Source organism: Eublepharis macularius, chromosome 1 (assembly GCF_028583425.1).
Source record: "Eublepharis macularius isolate TG4126 chromosome 1, MPM_Emac_v1.0, whole genome shotgun sequence".
Lineage (NCBI taxonomy): Eukaryota > Metazoa > Chordata > Lepidosauria > Squamata > Eublepharidae > Eublepharis > Eublepharis macularius.
In genome coordinates this window covers 145,778,502-145,806,038 of record NC_072790.1, presented here as the reverse complement: position 1 = coordinate 145,806,038, position 27,537 = coordinate 145,778,502, and the positions used below count along the sequence as shown (strand labels likewise).

The window sequence follows — 27,537 nt, the reverse complement described above, 5'->3', positions numbered from 1 at the left end:
TGGGTAGCCGTGTAAGTCTGTCTGTAGCAGTAGAAAAGAGCAAGAGTCCGGTAGTACCTATAAGACTAACAAAATTTGTGGTAAGATATGAGCTTTCATGAACCACAGCTCACTTCTTCAGATACAGCTAGAATGTGAGTCCATCTGTCCTTATTTCTTGGAGAGTGGAGTGATTACAGAAGCCGAATGATAATTAGCCAGTGAATGACAAAGGCGGGAGTGATTGAATAGGGTGGGGTATGCAGAGGGGTAGTGAGTGTTGAGAAATCTGCATTGGTAATGAGCCAGGAAGCCTTTGTCTTGATTCAGTCCAAGTGGATGCATCGTCTTGAGCTTCATTATCAGTTGCAATTCAGCAGTCTCTCTTGATTTAAACAGGCTTCAGTAATCATTTGAATGTTCTTGTTCTGAAGCATGTTTGATATAACAGGTAGTGAGCAGAATACAAAATTTAGATCTGGTATCAGCTGGCTTGTCATGCAGTATTTGTTCTTCTTATAGTCTCTACAGTTTTGGTTGCTCTGTTGCAAGTCATCTCACTGAGGACTCTGTTTAATATGACCTAATTAAAAACAGTACAGAAGCCTGGATATTGTTCTAGTATGCAATAAACATGGTCTTCTGTTTAAAATTACTTATTTGCTTTGTTTTATAAGCCCAACACTGTTTGCTATCATGAACTTTAGTAACATATTTGTCATCAGTGCAGTGGCCCTACTTTCTTAGGGGCAGTGTTATTTTTGCTGTTGTCAGATTTGGTAATGTCTTCACATAGTCAAGAGGAATTATATGGTTTGAGAGATTTTTTTAAAAAAACTTGCTATACAGCAAGTTTCTTTTCCTTAGAAAAGAAGGAAGTGTTTGTAATCTGTTTAACCTAGGCTTTTTTATTGCTGTTCCTATAACAACATTGCCTTTTCTGACATCAAGGTTACTGTATTATGCTTTTTCAGCCTGTCACTGGATCATAAGCAGACTAAATTTTACTAGTGTGATATTCCTTGGCAAGTGAGGAATCACGCCTGTTCATAGCTTCAAAGTGTATTTATTTCCAAGACAGGGTGTTAGAGATTCAGTTACCACTTTTCATATAGCTGCGACCCAATAACTGCTTACAACACATAACTTACCAGAAATTAAAGCTATTTACTGTATTTCTGGGCTATCCCTGTATAAGGGCTGTATCCAACTGGAACTCAAAGAACAGGACTTCCCCACCTTTCCCCTCCCACTGCAGAATATATGTTAAAATCTTTATATTGATTGGGTTTTGTTAAAAGCAGTGGGTTGTATCCAGTAGTCATTTTGTTTCTTCTAGGCACTTGTCCTGGGAGGAAACAGTTTTCAGTGATAAATATACACACACACTCTTCTCCTCCCCATATCATACCAGACACTGTGCCTAAGGGCAGTGTATTCTGCAGTGGGAGGGGAAAGGTGGGGAAGTCCTGTTCTTTGAGTTCCAGTAGGATGCAGCCCTGTCATTTCATTGTAAAGACTTATACAGGGATAGCCCAGAAATACAGTAAATAGCCTTAATTTCTGGTAAGTTATGTGTTGTAATGTTGTTCTCATGCAGCTCTTAAAGAATAATTAAATAGTATGATAAAATTAATGGATCTTACCAGTTCTGCTTTTGTAGCTAACATTTCATTCCTTTTAAACAACATAGCGTATAGCTGGGATAACAGCTATGTTGCAGCAGTCTCTGGAAGGGTTGCTTTTAGAAGGCCTTCAGAGTTCCAACGTTGACATAATACGGCACTGTTTGCGAACCTATGCAACAATAGACAAAACCCGGGATGCTGAAGCATTAGTTGGCCAAGTGCTTGTGAAACCCTACATAGATGAGGTAAATAGTGATTGTGGAAATAATTTGTTTTTGTAAGTGTGCCTAACTTTTCTGGCTTATGAGAAATGACCCAAGAATGGCAGGTCAGATAAAGTATAACAGAAAGCAAGCCGCTTAACAGTTGCAACTAGATCTAAAACCAGATATGCTCTATCGGAATCAGTTCACAACAATATTAGGAGAGGAAATGTATGTATGTACATGTTACCTGAAAGTGCATGGTGCAGCAATCTTACTGAAGCTAAAGATGTCTGGGACCAATGCGTGCCAGCATAGAAGACTGTCCACTGTCTGAGTTTCACAGATGAAAGGTGGGATAAACTATAATAAATAAGTGTGTGTGTGTGGCGGGGGGGGGGGGAGTCTCCTACTGAAAACCAGCAAACGGAATGTTGAACATTGCATATGATGGTGTCATTAAAGCGAGCATTGCATTTGAATTATTTTCTTGCATGCTACTTGAGTTTTATTTTAAATATTCTTTGACAGGTGATTGTGGAACAATATGTCCAGTCTCATCCTAATGGCCTTCAAACAATGTACAATAAATTGCTAGAGTTTGTTCCTCTCCATTGCCGACTCTTGCGAGAAGTAACGGGGGGAGGTATCTCAAGGTAACACACATATTTTAGTAAATATTTCTGAACAGCAGTGTTAGTTGTTTAATAATTATATGTGCAAGATCCCTAATACTAGTAGTGGGACCGCAATAAATCAGTAGATAACACGGTAGACAATAGTGGAACCGTGACCTGCTCTTCTGGAGCTTGAGGTTGGAGGTGGAGTGGGAATCCATGGCTTTCACAGAGAAAAGCAGGCAGCAGAGGTAGGGCAGCAGCGTGAAGTGGCTCCAAGAGCCAAGGCAAGCTCTGCAGCAGGAAAGCGGCTCAAGGCTGGTGGGGGACAGGAGACAGCAAGCAGAGAGGCTGGGAGAGTAGCCAGCTAAGAGCAAGGGGAGCTGTAAGGGCACGGGCCAAGGGAGATGGCCTTGTCTTCCCCTATGCCTGGAAAGAAATTTAAAAAAAAGCTTGGAGAAGCCAGTCTGCAGCTTTTTGCTGGATTAAACCAAATAAACTCTGTTTAATCTGACACATCAGTATCTGGCTTCCTGAATCTGATCCATGATTCTCTAATCGGAACCAGTATTGCTGGATTATGCTGAATGGCACTTCCCTAGTCTCTGAGACCTGGGTAAAAATTCCCCTTAACTATAAGCCTCATTGGGTGATCTTGGGTTATTCACTTTCTCAGCCTAACCTACCTCACAGGTTGTTTGTTGTGAGGATAAAACGGAGGAGGAATCATGTATGCTGTCCAGAGCTCCTTGAAGGAATCCTTGAAGGATAAAAATGTGAAGTATATGCCATGCTGTCCATCCTGCAGGTTTCGATGGGATTACAAATTAGTTACAGTATGTTTATTGGATTTAGACCATATAAATTGAAGCCATTTGTTTCTTTCTTAACAGACCAGTTAACACAGTAGCCTGTTGCAATTAGCGGTGCTTGGGATTTAGGTATAGAGACCGCAGAAACCCTTTTCTAATTACCTAGGCCCTGTGGCACTTTTCATTTTGCTAATATTTCAATTCTATTTTAATCCTGTTCTTTAAATAAATGAAAACTGCTAATAGTTGTTGACATGTGATCAACTAGAACTATGATGGATTTCTCTTTCTCACCCTTTCGTCTCCTGAACTGGCAAATACAAGATAATTTTTCATCTTTTATTTGATGCTGATTACATTTAAAAAATCAGAACCCTTTTAGGGCCAACTGAGATTGAGGAGATAGCCATGTGTGATTTTCACAAGTCTACTCCATTCACATGTAGAGCAAAGCTGGGCATGAGTTAGAAGGATGTGCAGGTGAGGGGAGCTGGATCTTCTCATCTCCCTGTAGTCTGGTATTTGGTATTTTTGCCTAGCTAGCTTCCGAGCTATGCTAGAGGAATTGTGGGAGATGAGGAGAGATTTAGCCATGCTCCCCTATTAATATTAAAATTAGAAGCCTATTTATCCCCACTTTGTACATGTGCAGACAAGATACATGAAATGTGGATGCCCCAGTTGCATCTGGTTTGGCTCCTGGTTTCTGCTCAGGATTGAGTTGGTTTCTAGAGTAGACGGAAGTTATTTTTTGTATCTAAAGTTGTTTTTTAAAAGTATCCATGCTTGAAGTGCTTATATACTATATAGAAGTAGGTGCTACTTGGTAAGAATATAATGATAGCAGCAAACTAATATTAAATAGTTTCAGGTAGGTAGCTGTGTTGGGTTTCCAGTAGAACTGCAGGGTTTGAGTTCAGTGGCACCTTGGAGGCCAACACATTTTCAGAGTATAAACTTTGACTTATACCCTGAAAATCTTGTTGGTCTCTTAAGATGCCACTAGACTCAAATCCTGCTGAAATATTAAAATGATCAGTATTAGAAGTATTCCTAGTTTTGAACTGTTGTGCTCTAAAACTTGCTGCTATACCTGCTGTGAAACACTTTAGTATTGTTACTGCAACTCTTTAAACATTTACCAGTAATCTTAATTTATTTTTAAAAGCATTTCTAAGAGAAGTTTCAATTTTATCTTGCAGTGAAAAGGGAAATACTGTTCCTGGTTATGATTTTTTGGTCAATTCTGTATGGCCTGAAATAGTTCGTGGCTTAGAAGAAAAGCTGCCATCGCTGTTTAATCCTGGCAACCCAGATGTATTTCATGAGGTACCTGAATATGCACATTAGCTACAGGATTGACATGATGATCCATAACTAAGGAAATGTGGACCTTTAGTCAAGTTGGAAAATGTAGCTTTAATAAAGAGTGCTTGAATTCAGCAGCTGAGGGCTGCATCACGGCTTGCAATTTCCTATGCAGAGATTAATACTGATGAAAAATGTTTATCTGGTAGCATATGAAGCAGCTCTAAGTGAACAGTATTCGGTTAGCCTTAGTACTAGGCCTTATGACCACCTTACCCTATTGATTAAAAAATTTCTACTCTGATTAATTTAAAAGCTGCATCTTCTCTCTCAGATTTTTCCAAAGATATCCACAGTGAGGGGCACAAGAATGGAAAACAATACAGCAGAAAAACAAATCCAGATGGGCACAGAGAGAGAAAGCAGGACTCCACAAGGAAATATAGACAAGGACACGCAGTCCTCCTTTCCTAATCAAATCACTCTGCTGATCCACAGAGTCACCTTCCTTAAATTATATTTTATCTTTAACTTAGTGGCTGGAACTTTGATTTAATGTGCATCATGTTGGACTGTTAGGATAGAAGAAATAATGAGAGTGGAACTGGAATGCTTCTGAAGGTAGTGATATTTTTCCTTTAAGATGAACAGTGAGCGGAATGAGTCTTCTACATCCATTGCTAACTAGATCTCTGCTACCATGTATTCCAGAGGACAGCAGTGGAGGAGAGGACCATGTTATTTTGTTAAGAGAGAATGGAATGCTGCCTTAATATGTACTTTCTATTTACAGAAATACATGAAAAGCATGGATTTTGTAAGAAAATTTGAACGGCAGTGTGGCTCACAAGCCAGTGTGAAAAGACTGAGGTCACATCCCTCCTACCACAGCTTTAATGATAAATGGAACCTGCCTGTTTATTTCCAAATAAGGTCAGTGTTTATGTAAGGGGAGCATACCAATACTCCGTTCAGTACAACTATAAAACTTCATGTAGAAGTCATGTTCAAACAAAGGCACTTATTTGCTCGTTGCCCAGTGAAAGTGTAACAAAAACCAAAGTGGAAGTGAAAGGTGGGAGAAATGCCCTTTAGTATCATGGTATGTGGCATGTTTATGCAGTTTGCTTTGCATTGAAACAATCCATAAAGCGGCCAACGATAATCTTCTTTTTAGGTGCACTGAACTTGTCTCTCACTATCTGACTGTTAATGAGATTGCCTAGGACTGGTGTAGACCAGTTTTCAAATCTTTTACATCTGTGTTGTGCAGTTGTTTGCTTTGCCAGCTTCTTAACATGAAAGAGCATGTCAGCTGAGCAGGAATACTTTCCTGGTTTGGGTTATTTATTAATGTAACAATTAACCATGCATTTTTATTGCTATGTTGTAGCCTTTATAATTTGAAGGAGTAACTGATAAATCCTAAATTTGTGGCAAGCCATGCATTTTACTGGCTTACTTTTGGTTTTAAACAAATTGCGTACTGTCCCAAAGGTCTGGTAAGGGGGGTAGCAGGAGTGGCATTTTCCCAGTTTGGTTGCTTCATTTATTTTACCAAGGCTTTTGTACTGCCTTTGAACCTTCACCAATGAGAAGAAATTTTATTTATTTATTTGGCAGAGGTGTTGTCCTGCCCTTCTATTCTAAAAGGAGTGCTTGGGACAGCTTGCAATAAAACAGATGAAATAGTTGCTATGAAAACAATAAATCAGTCCATAAAATTATAATTAAATGCAGAAGATATTTTTTATAAATAAAGCAACGGTAATAAAAGCAAAATAACAAAATGATCTGTAACACCTGGACTGCTGACAACCTTCAGAAAGACTGTACTTGACCTTGGTGAACTAAAAAGCAAAACTAAAAGGCCCTCTGGGGAAGATGAGTCTTCAGATGCCATTGAAAAGCCAAGAGAGAAGAAAACAGGTCTTCCTTTAAATACAAGAAGTTCAACAAACTTGGGGTCCTTAGCCTGGGAATGCCCTGCTATAGATGCTCATCATTCTGCTAGTTACCTCCCACAGCAGCACTTCATTGGCCAATCTCACTCCTGAGCAATTCCACCCGGGTATGCCTTTCACTACTTAGAGCTTTCAAAGTCAACACCAGTATCTTGAATTGAGCCCCCCCCCCAAAAAAAAAATTGTGTTCAAATTTACTCAGCAGAGCATTAGCAAACTAACAGCCACCTCTTAACTATCTAATGATCATTTTGTACCAGTTGACATTTCCAGACCAGATTCACTTAAACTGTGTTGCAGTTGTCCAATCTACATCTTAGGCAAGACATGCATGACTGTGCTTGGGTCTGCTTTTTCCAAGAACGTTTGCAATTGGCAAACTAGGAAAGTACTGCCACATTTAGAAAAGACCTTAAGCCAAACTCCTGAACTGGTGTATTTCCAGTCTGTAGCACTTCTGTCTTATTTGCATTACATTTTAATTTGTTCACCTTTGACCACGCTTTCACAAAATCTAGATATCTATTCAGAGTATCCACTGCCTCCCTAGAATTGGTTGGGAAAGAGACTGAATGCTGGGCATGATCCAAGTATTGATGTCTTACTCCAAATCTCCAAATGACCTATACCAGTAATTTCACATAGATGTTAACAATCAAGGGACTCAAAACACTGATCTGTGGAACCCTATACTCTAAAAGCCTAGGAGCAGAGCAACAGTCTTCCAGCAGCACCTTCTGAGACATGCACTTCATAAGATATATAATCCATCCCTGCCAGATGGCTCAGGAGGATGTATGGTCAGTGGTGTCAAAAAAGGCTGACAGGTCCAAGAGAACTCACAGAGACAAGCTCCTCTCATCAGCAGAACTGCATAGGCATCATACAAGGGCCATGCTTTCTAATCATGGTCACTGCAGGAGAAGAGAGTCAGTCACAGCTCTTCAAGCAGTAGGCAGCCTGACATTAGTATGTGTATGTATAGTACCATGTAAGAACACCTTTTAGACTGTTACAATTGTCAAATCACATTTTTGATACTTTTTCTTTGTATGAAGATGGGCTGGAAACTTTAGTTAGTTCAAAATGCAGCAGCCTGGCTTTGTTGAGGCAGCACAGGGATCTCATCACCCGGTACTGCGAGATCTGCGCTGGCTGCCCATTTGTTTCTGGGGACAATTCAGAGTGCTGGTTTTTACATTTAAGGTCCAAAATGGCTTGGACTAAGGTGTACGCGAGGGACAGTCTCCTCCTTTACTACCAGTTTATATCTTTTCCCCAAGCCCTGTACTCTGTGCCCCAGCCTGTGGAGGAAAAGCAAGGGGCAATTTGAAACAGGGCTTTTTCAGTGGGTGGTATGTTGCCTTTGGAATGCCCTCCCTCTGAGATCTGTCTAGTGCCTAGTTACATAGAACCATCAAATTGCATGATGCTTTACCGCATACAAGTCAAGTCCCTGCCACAAGGCACTTACAGTCTAAGATCTGATATAAAGGATATAGCAGAGCAAAGTGGTGGTAGGGATAAATGGTGAAGAATGCACATTAATTCCAATTGCACTAGTGATCTTTTGTCAGCATAATGTCCTTCATACACAATAACCAGTAAGTACCTGTGACGCTCATCTAATCATAATAGCAGTAGATGTGCTGTCAGGGGCAGGACTGCAACTTCCCAAGGACAAAACACCTGGAAGAAGTATGCCTGGTCTGTGTCTAACAGGTAGATAACTATATATAGTTTCATTAAAATAGATTGTGCAGAAAGGCCTAATATGGCATGTTCTTCCCACCTTCATTCTTTGCATGACAGATTTTCCGGCCAGGTAGTTACTGCTGTGGCCATGTAATTTGTCTACTTTTGCTTAGAAGGTGTAATGCATACACATGAAGTTCTTACACCAAGTCAGACCACTGGTCTGTTAAGATCAGTATGGTCTGGCAGTCTGTCTCCAGGGTTTCTGGCTGAAGTCTTTCGCTACTGCCTGATCCGTCCCAGGGGCAGAACTGGGACTTTCTGCTACTGAGCCATTTTAAAGCTTGTGAGATTGGTCCCAAAAGAAAATACTTTTTATCTAATGGATGTAGAGGTGCAAAGACCCAGAGGGAATTTTCTAGGGATTCCTCCTCCCTCCCTGCTGGACCTTTCAATTTTCCAAAGGAAAATTGCAAAGTTTAGGAAGCTGTAAAAGCAAAACTCATGGGTAATATTTCTCTTTTGGAATGGATGAAATGGTTCTTTAAGACAAGATTTCATACAGAATGTGTAGTGTGAAGATTTTTAAATATAATTTTATTTATTTAAAACATTTATTGCCTGCCTTTATACTTTGTAGATAGTTTCAGTTAGGTAAACCAGCAGGATTTGAGTCCAGTGGTGTTCTACAGCTCTCAGCTCAAACCAGTTCAACACATCATTAATGACCTGCAACCTATGCTGGACAATGATACTCTTTTCTCACAAGCATTGGGGGCAAATCTTTTCTTGCCCACAGACAGCACCCAAACCTTAAACAGCTTCTCACTCACAATAATGTACTTCCCAGCATGGACACAGACGATGGGACCAGGGCCTGCAATAAATCAAGATGCCTGCTCTGTCCCCATATTCACTCGGACAGTACAATTACTGGATCCAACACACTAGTTATACCATCTCATGTTCATTCACGTGTTCATCTTCCAATGTTATATACGCTATCAAGTGTCTGCAGTGCTCTTCCATTCTCTACAGTGGATAAAAAGAATAAATGGGCATAAATCTGACATTAAAAAGAATAACACTAAAAGTCCAGTGGGGGAACATTGTAATCTTTCAAGACATTCCATTACTGACCTAAAAGTGACTGTCCTCAAACAGAGAAACTTCAAGGGGAGACTACAAAATGAGATTGCTGAAATTGAGTTCATTTAGAACAATAGACCCGCCCCCCCCCTTTCCAGGGTTGAATATAGACATAGGATTCTTACCTTACTACAGTTACTAATTTCTGCTCTAATCAAGTTGTATTGTCCCTTTACATCCTGATGTCCTCCTTTGTTACACCATTCCCATCTAATCAAGCTGCATCGTACGTTCGCATCCTGATGCCCTTCCTTGCAACACCCCCACCTTCTAGCTGTGATATAAAGGTTCAAGGATCTCCAATCCTACATGTATCTGAAGAAGGGAGCTTTGACTCTCAAAAGCTTATACCCTGTAAATCTTGTTGGACTCTCAGGTGCTACTCAAATCTTGACTTTCTACCTTGCAGGAACTCAAGGCAGTTTACAATATAAATAAATTAACAATTATAAAATGAACAATAACACTTAAAAAAAAAAGTTTAGGACTGCCATTAAACATAGAAACAAAGTTAATTAAAAACAGACCTGAATAAGAGTCTTCAGCTTATTCCTGGCAGTCTCTTATTAGGTAATGAAAAGTGGGGACCTGCAAGGATTTGCAGGGCTGGGTGGTCATCTCATTTTCCCTTTCCCACCATGTCCTCTTTCTCTTCCCTGGCCCCTGTAGGCTCAGCCTCTTTTCCTGCTTCCTTCTCTTCTTCCCACCCACCTTTGTCTGCTTCCCTGTCCTGACCTTTCCCCCTTCCCCAACAGCAGCCTCTTCCCTGCGGTCCAGTTGCATGGTGGCAGCAGAGCCGGGCCCAGTAGCGTGGTGAGGAACCTGCAAAGACTTGCAGGGCATACTTCTCTTTTTCCTGTATCCCCTTACCCCCACTATTTCCTTTTTCCCTTCTGGCAGCCTCAATATGCTCACCTTTTTCAGTGTCCAAACCCACTAAACAACTTACCTTTTATCTGCCCCTCCCTTCCATCTTCATCTATGTTTATTAATTTACTTCATTTATGTACTGCCCTTCTCCATAATGGGGACTCAAAGCAGCTTACATCTGGGGCATTTTTCAGGTGTGTAGAAAGATCTATCTTGTCCTTTTGTCCCCGAACATCTTTCATACATCATTATAATGTCATAGAGAGCTTAATTAAACACAGTGAAGCAGTACTTAGGGGAAAATAGCAAAATAGCAAAATTTGTAGTACGGTAACCAAGCTTCTGGCTTTTATTATGCTGAAGCCCAAAGTTTCAGATGGATGGATACTTTACCTTCTGTGGAGTTCCTCCAGAGAAAGTGGTAGTTGCTTATAAGGTGCTTATGTTGATGGAATCTGTCTCTAAAATCTTGGCAGGTCTTTATAGTAGTGTATGGAATTTATCTTTTTAAATAGAAATGTTCAAGGTATTTGAAAGAACTATTGATTTTTATCCCCTAGAACTGTTTACACAACCTTGTGCTGGTGTCCATTAGCAAACATGGTCATGAGACCTAGGTCATCTAAAGTAAATTTGAGAGCTAAGGTCCATCTTTGTGGCTTTTCTTTCCACACCTCTTTTCTTTAGTGTAAAACAAAAGCTTATTTCTTAAGGGGTCTAAAACATTAGAAGCAACTCTAAGAATTAGGACTTTTCTTTTTGCTGTAAGATTCTTATCCACACTGCATTTCCCCCTTATGCAACACAATTTTGTTTTCAATTTGCAATGCCCTTTAAGTAGATGTGCAGACTTGAGAGGCCAGGAATAATTATGATTCATTTTCTGGGTTTTCAACCTTTGCTAGAGCTGTGGCAGGACTCTCAAAGGTCAGATCCCCACCCCACCCCCGCACACACACACACATACTGCTTTCTAGCTACTATTTATTTATTTTATCGTATTTATATTCCGCCCTCCCTGCAAGTAGGCTCAGGGCGGATAACAACATTAAAACATTTAAAACATTTCATTAAACATAAAACATTAAAAACATTGTATAAAGATATTAAAAATAGCAGCACTCTTTTCTTGGTGGTGGCAATATCGTTGATTACAGAAAGTGCAACAGTGCAATTGAACATGGCAGCAGCTTCAGAACAGTGGTGGGCAGCTCTCATAGGGAGGGGAGTAGATGTTATATCCTCCAGCCAGTGGAGGCTCAGCCATAAGCCTGGCGGAACAACTCTGTCTTACAGGCCTGGCTGAAAGATAGTAGATCCTGCTGGGCTCTGGTCTCAGTAGACAGAGTGTTCCACCAGGTAGGAGCCAGGACTGAGAAAGCTCTTGCTCTGGTCGAGGCCAGGCGGGCCTCCTTGGAGCCAGGGACTGATAGCAATTTCTTTTCTCTTGATCGGAGAGTCCTCTGGGGAATATATGGTGAGAGACGGTCCCTCGGGTACGCTGGCCCCAGTCCGCACAGGGCCTTATAGGTCAATACCAAAACCTTGAACCTGATCCGATACTCCACTGGCAACCAATGCAGCTCGCGCAATACTGGTGTAATATGCGCCCTATTTGGTGTTTTCATAATGATGCGCGCCACTGCATTTTGCACCAGCTGTAATCTTCGGGTCAGGCACAAGGGTAGGCCCGTGTAGAGCGAGTTACAGTAATCCAACCTAGAGATGACCATTGCCTGGATCACTGTAGCTAAGTCACAGGTAAGGGACAAGTTGTCTGGTCTGCCGCAGATGGAAAAAAGAAGACCTGACAACCGCTGTGACCTGTGCCTCCATTTTCAGGGAGGCATCTAGGATCACACCCAGGCTCTTAACCCTTGGAACAGGCACAAGCTGTGCCCCATCGAGGGTCGGGAGCCGGAGTCCCGAATCCAGTCCCCCATGGCTCAAGTATAGGACCTCCGTCTTTGTTGGGTTCAGTTTCAGTCGACTCTGTTTCAACCAATCAGTCACGGCTGCAAATGCATGTTTCAGGACATCTGGAGCTGAGCCGGGCTGGCCGTCCATCATCAGATACAGCTGGGTGTCATCTGCATATTGATGGCACCCAAGCCCAAAACTTCGCACCAGCTGGGCAAGGGGGTGCATATAGATGTTAAACAGTAAAGGGGAGAGTATTGCCCCCTGTGGGACCCCACACACCGGAGTCCCTTCCTGCTACATAGGATGTAGCCTACTAGCCCCTTCCTGCTACATAGGATGTCTTTTATTTTCCATGCATACACTACCAAGAGTTTCATTGGATGCTTGTCTGTTGACCCTGTAAATAGGGTGTTGCTACAATCTTTTGGGATGCTCCGTATGAGCTGCCAGTTATTTTTGAGACATGGCCCATCAGCCTCTCCTGGTTAGGTAACTATTTATTTGTTTGTTTTTATGCTGCTTTTCCAGGAACCTACTCAAAGCAGCTTACAAAATAAAAATAGTAAAAACAAAACATTAAAAGATATTAATTAAAATCAGGCATTAATAAGCCCCAGACCAACATTAAACATGGGCGATATAAACAGACCATAGGCAGCTTAAAATAACAAGTTTCCAGGCTAAAATAATTCTTAAAAATCAACCCCTTAATGAAAAGCCTGGATGAACAAAAACATTTGGGCTGGCACATAAAAGAAAGCAAAGTAGGTGCCAGGCAGGCCTCAAGGGGAAGGAAATTCCACAAGCGAGCTGCCACTTCTGAAAAAGTCCTGTCTCTGGTTGCCACCTGCCTCACCTCTGAAGGTGGGGGCATAGAATAGGGCTTATGAAGCAAATTTTAACTGGCAAGGTGGACAGTATGGGAAGAGGCAGTCCTTCAGGTACCTTGGTCCCAACTCCTTTAAGATTCTCGACCCAATAGCTTCATGTGGTATGACTGTCACTTTTGTGTTCTATATCCCACCCGCAAAATGATGCTTGGTGTGCTTAAGTGACAGAAGATAAGAGGTGTAATGGGAGTTTGCTTGTAACATATGTATTGTAGCTTTTGTACTATACAGACTACTGTGGTATTCCAGTTTGAACAGTGTTTGGGGGATGTGTTCCGCAGCTTTCAGCAGTGAACTGCCAAATACAAACTTGAATTAGTAGTCTTTACTTGGCTCTCAAAGATTTTTTTTTTATTTTGTTCAGGTTTAGAGAAATAGGGGGGACCTTAGAAGCAGCCCTCTCCAATGATTTAGAAGAAGCTCCAGGTAAAGTTTTTTTTATTGTAATGAGGCTGGCTGCCAAATTCATTTAAGTCTTTTTTAATAACGAATGTAAAATATTTATTTTCTGTTTACATAAAATTAAAGGTCTGCACAATTATCTGGCATGTTTGTAGTAGTGGGAACTTGCTTGCTTCACTTAATGTTATAAAAAGAATTTGTTTATATCCTGATGTATGACTATGAGGTCCTCAAAACCCTTTGAAAAATCTATCTAAGTTAACTAGGAGACTCCAGTTGGTGCAAAATGCTGCAATTCCACTGTTAGCAGGAGCGAGCAGGAACATCACTCCCACCCTACAGTCACCCTGCTGGCTACCTATCAATTACCATGCTTAATTCAAGGTATTGGTTATTACATACGAAGCTCTTCACGGCCTTGACCCAGCATACTTACAGGACTGCCTCCCTCCCTATGTCCCTCCACGGCAGCTTTGATCATCAGAACAGGGTCTCTTGCAGGTGCCAGCCTGCACATGGGCGAAATCAACAGCAGCCCAAACACAGGCTTTCTCTGTGGTGGCCCCTACCGTGTGGAACAGCCTGCCTGAGGAGGTCAGGAGAGCCCCCACTCTCCTGGCTTTCTGCAAATGATGCAAAACCAAATGATTCAAAAAGGTTTTTTACTCAGGAGGGAAGTATTGTAGGGAGGGGGATCTCAGATACTGCTAATGAGTTAGGGACCATAGACTTCACCACTATGTTGCCTTGCATATTATCTGTTGCTTTGAATATGTACTCCTCTATACTGCCTGTGCTTCATGTTATCCAGTGTCAGTCCCAGAATTTATGATGTTCTGTTTCAGCAATTCTTCAACTCTATTGGATCCTTGCTAATGCTAAGTCTTTATCCTTGACACTGTATAGAAATGTCCTTGATATTAATTGTACTAATCTCACACTATGTAATCCACCTTGAGTCTCAGTGAGAAAGGCAGACTATAAATGACATACGTACATATTCCCTCTTCAGTCACCCTCCTCAGTATGTTTCTCCCTGTTGCTGAGTGGCTGTTTTAGGCCTTCTTCCCAGGATAAGAAGTCTTTAATGCCCTGAGGGTCAAGCAGGGACTAGCCAGGTGCTATTTTGCTTCCAGAGTATGACAGGATGTCTCCTGTCATACTCCGCAAGCTCCTGTGTATTGCTTGTACTCTGCAAGGCCTGTGTACTGTTCAGTTCTGTTTGACTCTGATGTTAGAAGCTGAAGCTGTTCCCTGCCTGGAATGTGACAACCTGCTGTTATCTCTGCGGTTTCTCTTTCGCTTGAGAAGCTGGGCCTCATGGCCTTGGAGTGTCTAACACATCATCTCTACTTTGTCCTGCTGCTCATCTGCTGAACTTAGCTAGCTGTTTCCTGAAGGGGGTGAGGACTCTGGGGATTAGGCTGTGCTTAGAAACCTATATACCATATATTATGTGCTTGTAGTGAAACGCCATTCCTGGCAAGGAATGTAATCGGGAATGATACTAGTAGCTTATCAATAAAATTGCTTTAAGTCATGCAGTTTCTGGATTCATGCAGTGAAGTCATTGAGAGTTACTTGGCAGAACCTTACAGCGGAAAGGCCATAAGAATATTATTTCTGGATTAGACAAGTGATCCATCTAATTGAGTATACTGTTTCACACAGTGGTCAACCAATTGCCCTGGAGAGTCAACAAACGGGACATAAAGGCAAGGGCCTTCCTTTGATGTTGCCTCTTGGCATGATATTCAGAGAGTTGCTGCCTCTGAGTAAGTGCCTTTGCTTCTGTCTCCTCTAAAGAGGAACACAAGGGTATGGCCAGAAATTGGGTCACGGTAAGAAATTCATTTGTATCTGGACTCATCAGAGCCAATTTAGTGTAGGAACTAGTGTGGTAAAGTGGTTAGACTGTCCAACTAGCACTGGAAAGTCTTGAGTTCTGCATGAAGTACTGAGTGACATGGACAATTATTATCTCTGAGCCTAACTTACCTCACAGGAGAGCTGTAAGGATAAATGGAGGAGGAAAAGACCATGTATGTCTGAGCTCCTTTGCAGAAGGGTGGGATACAAATAATAATAGTAACAACAACAATAACAACAATTGGTTTATATACCGCCCTTCAGGACAACTTAATGCCACACAGAGCATTTTACAAAGTGTGTTGTTATTATCCTCATGACAATCACCCTGTGAGGTGGGTAGGGATGAGAGAGCTCCAAGAAGCTGTGACTGACTCAAGGTCATTCAGCTGGCTTCAAGTGGCAGAGTGGAGAATCAAACCCAGTTCTTCAGATTAGGGTCCTGCCTCTCTTAACCACAACACTGAACTGTCTCTCTAAAACAAATACATGAATAAAAATGAGAAGATGAACTATATTGTCTCAAATAGAAGAAAAGAAAGATTGTTGCTTTCATTCCGAAGCCTGTTGGGGTACTGTTTTCAGTTCATGGAGTATGGCTGGAGGGATCATTGTTGTTTACATACAAAAGTGGTGTATGGATGATGTGTGGAAAAATATACTGTTTGTGTCTCTGTTTTATAATCAGATGCAGTCCTCCTGAAGGAAAGTTACGAAGGAAACAGCTACTTCCTTTCCTCAGCATTCAGGGTTCTACTGTGTAGATGTTACAGGCAATGCCCAATTCTTGTCTGTAGTTATTAACTTGGGCAGAGGTTGGCTGCTAGATCCTTTTGGGTCTAGAAGAAGAAGTGTAAGATAATAATTAGGCATGCAAAAAGAGGATTTGAGGAGCTGTTTGTTAAAGCATCAAGACAAACAATAACATTTTTATAAATATATCAAGAGGAGGAAACCAGCCAGAGAATCAGTTGGGCCTTTGGATGACCAAGGAATAAAAGGACTGCTAAAGGAAGATGGGGAACTGGCAGAGAAGCACAATGAATTCTTTGCATCCATGTTCACTGTAGAAAATATCGGGTATGTACCCAGGCCACAGTTACAGTTTTCAGGAAGGGCATCTGAAGAACGGAGTCAAAGTGAGCTGATGAGAGATGAAGTTTTAGACCTATTGGGGAGAATAAAAACCAGCAAGTCTCCAGGTCCTGATGTCATTCACCTGAGAGCTCTTAGAGAACTCAAATGTGAGAGAGTTGATCTACTAACCTGTACATATGACATCACTAAAACCAGCCAGTGTAACAGAGGACTGAAGAATAGCAAACGTTACACTGTTCTTTTTAAAAAAGAGGTTCCTGAGAGGAACCAGGAAATTACAGGCCAGTTAGGCTAACATCTGTCTCCGGTAAATTAGTAGACATTGTAATCAAAAATAGAATTATTAGGCACTTAAAGAAACAAAGCCTGCTGAGGAGAAATCAACATGGCTTCTATGAAGTTGGTGAAACTTCTTGGAGTTCTTTGAGAAAGGGAACAAGTATGTAGATAATTACTATGTTCTTTTACTCATAATGTACATTTTTCTAGTCAAGCAGCTGGAATATATGTCTGTTAGCACACAAGGTTCAGTAGCAAACTCTGCTCATCAAACATTTAAGCCAAATGACAATTTCATTTTGGTGAGATTTTCAGGCAGCTCTTGTGCAAGCCCTGTTGAAATGCAGAGAGGCTGCATAGCAGTTGTAGTTTAGAAATAGGAGTATAAAAGCAAAAAAGTGTTCATAATGACTGCAGTCCTGGAATGTTGCATGGTTATCTGGGGACACTAGCTTGTTGACTGTGAGATACCTGAGGTCTACTTTGTCTGCTGTGGGGGCTATTTCTGCCTGGGCAGAATGTATGAGGTATGCACTATCCCAGTACAGATGGCAGCTGATAGATATGGGGATGGGTTTTATCAAAGATGACCAGTACTGAGTAAGGTTGCTTTCTGTCGACCCAACCTCCATAGCATCTTTAGAGTTGATAATGTGAGGCTCTCCCCCACCTTCTCTCTAATGCTATGCAATGCCAGATCAGTGAGACACAAATCTGCCCTCCTGGCCACGTTGTTGCAGGAGGAGAAAATTGACCTGGCTTACATACCCAAGTCATGGTCGGAAGAAAATGACACGGTATGCCTGTTCCAGCTAACTCCACTTGATTATGCAGCCCTCCACCAACCCTGCACAGCCAGCAGGGAATGCAGTAGTGTTACTGTATTCTGTGAGACTATTAACTATACCAGGCATTGACTGTATGTTCCTTACATTGGGGACTAAGGATAGATTGGGTATTCTACTAGTCTACCAGCCTCTTAGCTCTCCAGTAAGCACCCTTTCTGAGCTGACTGAGGTGCTCTCAGACATGGTGCTGGAGACACCTAGACTGATAGTTGTGGGTGACTTCAGCATCCATGCTGAATGTCCCACAGGAGGGCCGGCACAGGACTTCCTAGCTTCCTTGGCAGCTGTAGACCTCTCTCAAATTGTGACAGGCCCTACACATGAAAATGGCCACACCTTGAATTTAATATTTTGCTCTGAGCCTTTGAGGGAGAATTGGAGATTTGGCCTTAACCATGGCCTGACCGTTACTTTCTTAAGTCAAGGATGAATATAACTCTCATATCCCACAAAATGAGGGGCCCAGCTAAAATGGTCCACCCACAAAGGCTCATGAATCTTTCTGGATTCCAGAAACCAGCCTCATGGTTTGCCACAGAACTGGGTGATCTAAAAAGGACAGGAAAACCTCTGGAAAGATGCTGGTGGAAAACTCATGATGATTCTGATAGGGAGTCCATTGGAAAACTTATGAAGCAGCTGTTATAGCAGTAAAGAAATGTTACATTTCTGCTGCCATTGCATCAGCTAATTATCTCCATTCCACCTATACTACACATACAAAATTCAAACCTATTTTTGCTCATTATTTTGATAATAACTCATTATTTTATTGCTCCAAATAATCCTTTCCATTTTTTAAACCATAACAGTTATTAACAATAACATTGCTTATTACTCAATGTAACTGATTATCATAACCTTTAAGAGTATTAATATAAAGTATTATAGAAGAGTCTGACCTGTTTCTACTTCTTATCTTAAAAAATGAAAAAAAATCCTTATTTCCCTTCTGTTTATTATTACCTTTTACTTATCCTTTACTTATCAGTAACAATGTTGATTTCCCCCCCAATATTTCCATATTATACAGTCTGTTCTACCAATTATCTTTATATAATTATCTTACAATCAAATTTTAAAATATATCAATATACAATCATTTTCAGATTTACAGGACTAAGACATCTTATAAATTTTATTCATTATAAGCAAAATATTTTCCCCATTTCTCTTCAAATTCTTTGATTGGCCTTCTATTTATGTAATTTGTCAGTTTTGCCATCACTACGTATTCTGACATTTTGTTCTTCCTTCTTTTATACTGATTGGTAAAGTTTGAAATAAAACTTTTTGAGATCTCTTGACATCTTTTGACCCCTAAATCTGAACCTTCACGGATTCAAGAACAAACAGCTTTGACACCTTTGCAATTTTTTTTTGCTGATAAAATAGCTCAAATATGCTCAGATCTGGATGTCACCTGTAATATAAGTGAGCCAGAAGAAATGCTTAACACACCATCTGGTCTGTTTCTGAATCATTTTGACCCCAGATACTTGTCAGATACTGACAGAATTCTAGCATCTATGAAGGATGCTGCTTGTATTCTGGATCCTTGCCCATCCTGGCTACTAAAATCTTGTAAAGACCATATAAAGGAGTCCTTGATGTCCATCATAAATCAGTCACTAACTCAAGGCACCTAAAGAGACAGTCATCCATCCACTACTTAAAAACCCTCCTTAGAGAAAAATGATATAGTCAATTATTGCCCAGTCTGTAATCTGCCCTTTCTGGGCAAAGTGGTTGAGAGAGCAATTGCTGACCAACTCCAGACCTTCTTGGACAACTCCAGTGCTTTGGACCCTTTCCAGTCTGGTTTTACACCAGGCCATAGGATGGAGATGGTCCTAGCAGCTCTAGTTGATGGCCTCTAGTTGATGTAGACAAAGGACATTCTTCCTTATTGCTCCTCCTAGATCTATCTGCAGCCTTCAACACAGTAGGCTGTGCCATTCTGTTGAGGCATTTGGAGGCAAAAGTAGGTATCAGCGGATGTGCCTTAGACTGGTTTAAATCAGTCCTCATGGGGCAGTACTTAAAGGGTTGCTGCAACTATCCTCAGAGTGGGAATTATCTTGTGGTGTTCCAGAAGGGGTACTCTTATCCCCCATGTTATTCAATGTCTATGTATTCAGCCTCTATGTAAAGCCTTTAGGAGCTCATTTGTAGCCATGGAATTGAATGCCATCAATATGTAGATGATGCCCAGCTCTATATCTCGTTATCCAAATCCCCTGGTGATGCAGTAGAGGTACTGAATCACTTCCTGACAGCTGTTGTCAGTTGGCTGAAAGCAAAAAAATTGAAAGTGAACCCAGGCAAGACAGAGCTGATGCTGGTTGGAAAAGGAGAGATCTTGAAGGACATTGTGCGCTAACCTTTGATGGGGTTCAGTTGACTTTGGCTGACTCAGTTAAGAGCCAAGGGATTATACTAGACCCTGCACTGCTGCTAGAGAAACAGGTAAATGCAGCTGCAGACAAGGCCTTCTCACAGCTCAGTCTAGCCTAGAAGATAGCCCCCTACCTTAGCCCCCTACCTTGACACAGCTAATCTGGCCACCTGGATTCATGGCACAATAACATGAAAGGCTAGACTACTGTAATGTACTCTACATAGGACTCCCCTCAAAATCAACTCTGAGACTTCACTTGGTGCAGAATGCTGCTGCTCATTTACTCTCAGGAGCTAGATGACGCATGCATATCACTTGATTGGTTTCTCATCAATTACCGGGCTCAATTCAAGGTAATGACTATCACACTGAGCTTCTCTTGCAAACAGAAGGCTACAATATAGTAGGAATTACTGAGACTTGGTAGGATGATTCCCATGACTGGAATGTGGTAGTGGATGGGTACAAGTTGTTCAAGAAAAACTGGAAGGGTAGAAGAGGAGGCGGAGTGGCATTGTATGTGAGGAGAGGGCTTGATTGTCAGCAAGTTCTGGAGAATGTGGTTGACAGCCTGGTGGAAAGTATATGGGTGGAAATAAGGGGGGAAGGACAGAGGGTACTGTTGTTGGAGTCTGCTACAGACCACCTGACCAGAGAGAGGAAATGGATGCTGCCCTCCTTGAACAGATTGGTAGAGTATCCAGACATCACAACCTTATAATTATGGTTGACTTCAAGTTCCCCGATGTGTGCTGGGAGACAAGCTCAGCAAAGTGGCAAGACTCACGCAACTTCCTAACCTGCCTGGCCGATAATTTTTTTTAAAAAAATTATTTAATCATATTTCTAGACTGCCCTCCCCATCAGATGGGCTCAGGGCGGTTTAACAACAGCTTAAAACAGTAAAAACATTATAAAAACATTAAAACATCATATCAAAACAAAATTGGCAGGTTTAAAATATTAAAATACAGCATTGTCCTGCATGAGTGGTGGAAGGTCTTCAGTGGTATGGCCGGCGAGAGGACAGCCTAGTCCCCACCAAATGCCTGGTGGAACATCTCCGTCTTGCAGGCCCAGCGGAAAGATAACAAATCCTGCCGGGCCCTAGTTTCCTCAGACAGAGAGTTCCACCAGGTTGGAGCCAGAACTGAGAAAGCCCTGGCTCTGGTAGAGGCCAGGCGGACCTCCCTGGGGCCAGGGACCACCAGCAAGTTCTTAGTGGCTGATCGAAGCGACCTACGGGGAACATATGGGGAGAGGCGGTCCCGAAAGTATGCTGGGCCCAGTCCACATAGGGCTTTATAGGTCAACACCAAAACCTTGAACTGGACCCGGTACTCAACCGGTACCCAGTGCAGCTGACGGAGGATAGGTGTTATATGAGCCATGATTGGTGCTCTGGCAACCACCCGTGCAGCTGCATTCTGAACCAGCTGCAGTTTCCGGATCAAGCCCAAGGGAAGCCCTGTGTAGAGTGAGTTGCAGTAGTCTAATCTGGAGGTGACCGTTGCCTGGATCACTGTTGTAAGGTCATGGGTCGATAGGTAGGAGACAAGTTGTCGAGCCTGTCTTAGATAGAAGAAAGAGGATCTAACAACCGCTGCGACCTGTGCCTCCAGAGACAAGGAAGCATCCAGGACCAGCCCCAGGCTCCTCACTCTCGATACCGGCGTAAGTGGCACTCTGTCGAGAGCAGGGAGCCGGAGTCCCGCACCCATGGACCCTAGACCCACATGCAGGACCTCCGTCTTCAAGGGATTCAATCTCAGCCGACTCTGCTTCAACCATCCAGTCACAGCTCCGAAGGCACGTTCCAGGACATCTAGGGCAGAGCCAGGCCGGCCGTCCATCATCAGATACAGTTGGGTGTCATCTGCGTATTGATGGCACCCAAGTCCGAAACTCCGTACCAGCTGGGCGAGGGGGCACATATATATGTTAAATAGCAGGGGGGAGAGTATTGCCCCTTGAGGGACACCGCACACCAACGGTTGGCGGGATGACAACTTCTCCCCTAGTGCCACCCTCTGTCCCCAACCGTGGAAAAAAGAGACAAACCACTGCAGAGCTGTCCCTCGAATCCCCACATCAGCAAGGCGGTGAACCAACAGGTCATGATTGACCGTGTTGAATGCTGCTGATAGATCTAACAATATCAGCAGCACCGACCTGCCTTGATCCAGCTGTCTACGGAGATCGTCCATCAGGGTGACCAGCAATGTCTCCGTCCCATTTCCCGAATGGAAGCCCGACTGGAAAGGATCTAGGGATGAGGAATCATTCAGGAAGACCTGCAGCTGCTCTACCACCACCCGCTCAATCACCTTACCCAGGAACGGGAGGTTCAAAACTGGGCGGTAACTGACCGGGTTAGTAGGGTCCAAAGATGGTTTTTTCAGGAGAGGCCTAACCACAGCTTCCTTCAACGCTTCCGGGAAGATCCTGGAGCTCAGAGACATGTTGACAACGGCCTCCAGGGCATCCCGTAGCCCATCTACGCTGGCCTTCACCAGCCACGAAGGGCACGGGTCCAAGGAGCATGTAGTAGGCCTAACTGCTCGCAGGATCCTGTCAATCTCATCCCCAGAGAGTGGACTGAAATGGTCTAATATCATCCCAGAAGGCGGCCAAGAGGCCTCCAGTTCGCACACTGTATCAACTGTGGCTGGGAGATCACGGCAGAGAGACAAGATTTTATCAGCAAAAAAGCTCCCAAAAGCCTCATAGCTAGTATCTGAATTTGAATTTTGATGGTCCCCTCCTGATAAGGAGACCAAAGACCGAACTACATTGAACAGTTTTGCTGGGCGTGAGCTAGCTGATGCAATGGAGGCTGCATAGAACTCTTTCTTTGTTGTAGCCTTCACTGTCATCTCATAGGCCTTCATAAATGTCCTATAAGATGCTCTTATAACTTCCTTGTTCAAATGGTGGAGGAAGCTACAAGGGGCTCGTCCATACTAGACTTAATATTAACCAACAGGGAAGAATTGGTAGATGAGATGAAGGTGGTGAGGACCTTAGGGGGAAGTGACCATGTCCTCCTTGAATTCCAGTTGCTGTGGGGGGGCAAGGAAGTTCGTAGCCAGACTCAGAGGTTATATTTTCGTATGGCCAACTTCAATGAACTCAGAGGCTTGATGAGAATCATTTTGTGGGGGGAGTGTACTGGAAGGGAAAGGAGCGAGTGAAGGGTGGGCTCTTCTCAAACATGAGCTTTTGCAAGCTCAAGCCCTCACTATTCCAGCAAGACGGAAACGTGGTAAGGGCTCCAAGAAACTGATGTGGATGGACAAAAAGCTCCAGAATAAGCTAAAGGAGAAAAAGGAAATGTTCAGGAAATGGAGAGACAGACCTCTAAAGAGGAATATATGAGGGTTACTTAGTACTGTAGATCAGCCATCAGAGAAGCTAAAGCTTAGTATGAGCTGGGTCTGGCCATGGGGGCTCGCTACAATAAGAAAAGCTTCTACAGATATGTGAGAAGCAACTCAAGGTAAAAGAGGCAATTGGACCACTGTTGAGAGTGGAAGGAGAAACTCTGATGGAGGACAGAAAAAAAGCAGACAGGCTTAATGAGTTTTTTGCCTCTGTTTTCTCCCTGAAGAACTTGAGCCCATCCATCTAGAGACACCTGGAGAGCTAGCTGACATTGACAGAGAGGTTGTGGAGAGGCACCTGGCTGCACTGGATGAGTGCAAGTCCCCTGGGCCGGATGGTGTACACCCAAGAGTGCTCAAAGAACTTTCTAGAGAACTTGCAGAGCCTCTGTCCATCATCTTCAAGGCCTTGAGGACTGGGGATGTGCCACAAGATCAGAGAAGAGCAAATGTTATCCCAAACTTTAAGAAAGGGAAGAAGGATGACCCGGGAAACTACAGGCCAGTCAGTCTGACTTCTGTTGCTGGGAAGATATTAGAGCAGATTTTAAAGGGATCGATCTGTAAGCATCTGAAGGACCACTTAGTGATCCAGGGAAGTCAACATGGTTTTGTCCCCAACAGATCTTGTCAGACCAACCCGATTTCCTTCTTTGATCGAGTGACGAGCATACTGGATCGTGGGAACTCTGTCGATGTGATTTACCTGGATTTCAGTAAAGCTTTTGACAAGTTTCCCCATGACATTCTAATGGGTAAACTGGAAAACTGCGAACTGGACTATAGGACAGTTTGGTGGATAGGGAACTGGTTAGAAGACCGCACCCAAAGAGTGGTGGTCAATGGTGTTTTTATCAGATTGGAGGGAGGTGTTCAGACGGGTGCCACGGGGCTCAGTTTTGGGCCTGGTACTTTTTAATATTTTTATCAATGATCTGGATGAAGGGGTAAACGGGCTACTCATTAAATTTGCTGATGATACCAAATTGGGAGGAGTGGCAAACACCCAAAAAGATCGAGTTAAAATTCAACAAGACCTGAATACTCTGGAGAAGTGGGCGGTTGTGAACAGGATGCAGTTCAACATAGATAAGTGCACAGTATTACATCTGGGCCACAAAAATGTGAAGCACAAATACAGGATGGGGGATACACTTCTTGGAGTAAGAGTGGACTGTAAACTAAATATGAGCAGTCAGTGTGATGTGGTGGCAAAAAAGGCAAACTCAGTCTTGGGTTGTATCAAAAGGGCCATTGCATTGAAATCGCAGGAGGTCATAGTCCCTCTCTATACTGCCTTGGTCAGGCCACACCTGGAGTACTGTGTGCAGTTCTGGAGGCCTCATTACAAAAAGGATGTGGACAAAATTGAGAGGGTGCAGAAGAGAGCAACGAGGATGATCAGGGGTCTGGAGACTAAGCCCTACAAGGAAAGGCTGAGGGCCTTGGGAATGTTTAGTTTGGAGAAAAGGAGATTGAGGGGGGACATGATTGCTCTCTTTAAATAACACTTTAAATAACACTTTAATAACACTTTGTAAACCGCTCTGAGTGGGCATTAAGTTGTCCTGAAGGGCGGTATATAAATCGAATGTTATTATAATGTTATTAATGTTATTATTAAATATTTGAAAGGCTGTCATTTGGAGGAGGGCAAGCAGCTGTTCCAGTTGGCAGCAGAGGATAGGACCTGAAGCAATGGGCTTAAATTACATGCAAAAAGGTACCAGCTTGTTATTAGGAAAAACCTTTTCACGGTCAGAGCAGTTCAAAGGTGGAATCAGCTGCCTAGGGAGGTGGTGAGCTCCCCTTCATTGGCAGTTTTCAAGAAGAGGCTGGATGAATATTTGTCAGGGATGCTTTAGGTTCATCCTGCATTGGGCAGGGGGTTGAACTAGAAGGTCTGTATGGCCCCTTCCAACTCTGATGATTCAAAGCCCTTCATGGCTTTGGCCCCTCATACCTGTGTGACCACCTCCCCCCCCCCCCCGCCCCATGTTCCACCATGGCAGCTTCACTCATCTGGTCAGGGCCTTCGGCAGATATCACCCTGCAGTTGAGCAAAATCAACTGCTGTTCACACATGTACTTTCTCTGTAGTAGCCCCTGCCTTGTGGAATGGCCTGCCTGAGGAAGGAAAGTCCTCACTCTCCTGGCTTTCCACAAACTATGCAAAACTGAATTATTCAGGAAGTCTTTCCACCCAGATTACAGGACTGTGTTGTAAGAAATCGCTCAGAGAGATGCCTTTGTAGGGACGGAGGCAAAACACTACACTATTGGATATTGTCTGCTGATGTAGGTATGCACGTACTAGCAAGTTCCCGTGCTGCTAAATATGCCACATTAATTAGTCACCCTTTGTTTTAGATAGATTTCATCTCTGTGCTCAGCTTTATGCTTGTTTAATTTTTTTTGCTACCATTCTCTGTTGTATCTGTTTCTTTGAATGTCCTAAGTGTTGTTCATTATTGTACTTTGCTCAGTGAATATTCTAGCTGTTGATTATATTGTATTTTCACTCGCACTGTTGTAATCCACCTTGGATCTCACTGAGAAAGGTGGATGATCAATCAATCAATCAATCAATCAAAGAAAAAATGTTGGCAATGCATCATTCCTAGCATCAGGCTAATTTTGAAATAACTAATAAAGGATCGGAATGTGTATTTAAGTACAATCAGAGTTCATGCTTTAGCCATCACTCTTGCTTCCTTTCAGCTGAAAGTCCATATTGCCTCTTGGCTACCCACATGGCATGGGCAAGTCTGCAGAAGTGTTGGTCAGATAAAATGTTCCTACCATTGCTAACTCACCGCCTGTGGAAGCTTTCCCTGCAGATCATAGCACGCTACTCTTTTTTTATCAACGAGGTAAGGGGAGCCCCTGGTTACTTTTTTAGTTTTACATCTCTCTCAAGACCTCTGCCCAGTTTTTGTGAAACTATCTAAACCTGCTTTAACAAGCCCAAATGTTATGTTATTCTGGGATTTCTTTCTGCTTAGCTTTTGCTCAGGCCTGTCTCCAACGAAATGACAAAGGACAATAAAAAATCCTTGGCAAACATTAGCAAAGAATCCCCTCTGAACCCAAGCCCTGTTGAGGACCAGGGACCTGATTCTTCTCCAGAAGCACAGCCTTTATCTTCCATATCCACTGTTCAACTAGTGTTTATTGCTGCAGATCTGGATCAACTTCAGGAATGGGTTAGTACATTTTGTTAATTGTGCCCCAAATCCTGCCACTGTACCTGTGATTTAGAATTTTTAAAAAACCAAAAAAACTAGTAACAGCTACAATTTCCAGTCTTGGGGACAGCCTGAATGTTAGAATGGATACTTTGTGCATCCAACATAAAGGCTGTTAATACATGAATACTGTTTGAATCTCTGTTGCTAATGCTGAAAGCAGCAGAATTCTTGCTCCTATGCTATTAGTAGGAGAATACATTTAGGGTTGGCTGATAAGAATTCCTTTCTCAGATCAGATGCAAAGTGGCAGTGAAAGGGATATGTCATGAAGAGGATTACTGTCAGCCCTAACATTAGGTTCTGCAATTCTTGCTTAAGAGTATATGGATGCTGTGTGTTTTTGTGGTGGGTCATGTGAGCTGTTCATTTGGCAGTGAAGACATACACTGTCTAGCCTTTTGGACTATCACAGGATTTACATTAACATTGCATTTCAGGACTTAAACATGATTGGTGGCTGTTATGCTCTAGAGTTTTTTTATTGTAACTTCTGTTCAAGAATAATTAAATGTTTCAAGGAATAAATGTGCCATCTGAATGAAAATTTCATTAGTTCTAGACGTTTTGCCTTGAAGGTTGTGATAGTATAGGGGGACCAAGTACAGAGTCCTTCATTCTTAGTTATAATGTGCCTGGTTGAGTCTCCATATTTTTCCTTATTGGGGGGGCAGTAAATTATATTCTGCAATTCAAAACAGGAGTTTTCTGTAAAGCATAGGAGTCATGTAGAGCTTGAGAAAATGTAATCAAATGTATTTTTTTTAATTCAGCTTCCTGAATTGCTGCAGATTATCAAACCAAAACTTGAAACAGTTGGCTTTAAAAACATAGCCTGCATCTCAGGTAAAAGCAGTTGAATTGTCATCTTATGTCCTTTTTATCTGTGCCTTCTGTTGAGCTTGTTTTGTTGGGCAACATTGTACAAATCTGTAATAGGGATAAAATTGTTGAGTGGAGGCAATGTCAGT

The 27,537-nt window shown here is 42.5% G+C and overlaps 1 protein-coding gene across 1 annotated transcript in view; it reads left to right on the top strand.

The window, feature by feature from the left end:
* Positions 1-27,537, top strand: part of COG2 (component of oligomeric golgi complex 2) — a 66,882-nt gene that overhangs the window by 12,121 nt on the left and 27,224 nt on the right. Inside the window, exons 7-14 of the mRNA XM_054982175.1 lie at positions 1,673-1,852; positions 2,342-2,466; positions 4,442-4,568; positions 5,341-5,480; positions 13,403-13,464; positions 26,040-26,191; positions 26,324-26,524; positions 27,340-27,412. Coding sequence (XP_054838150.1) covers positions 1,673-1,852; positions 2,342-2,466; positions 4,442-4,568; positions 5,341-5,480; positions 13,403-13,464; positions 26,040-26,191; positions 26,324-26,524; positions 27,340-27,412 — 1,060 coding nt within the window. The remainder of the gene's footprint in view (positions 1-1,672; positions 1,853-2,341; positions 2,467-4,441; positions 4,569-5,340; positions 5,481-13,402; positions 13,465-26,039; positions 26,192-26,323; positions 26,525-27,339; positions 27,413-27,537) is intronic.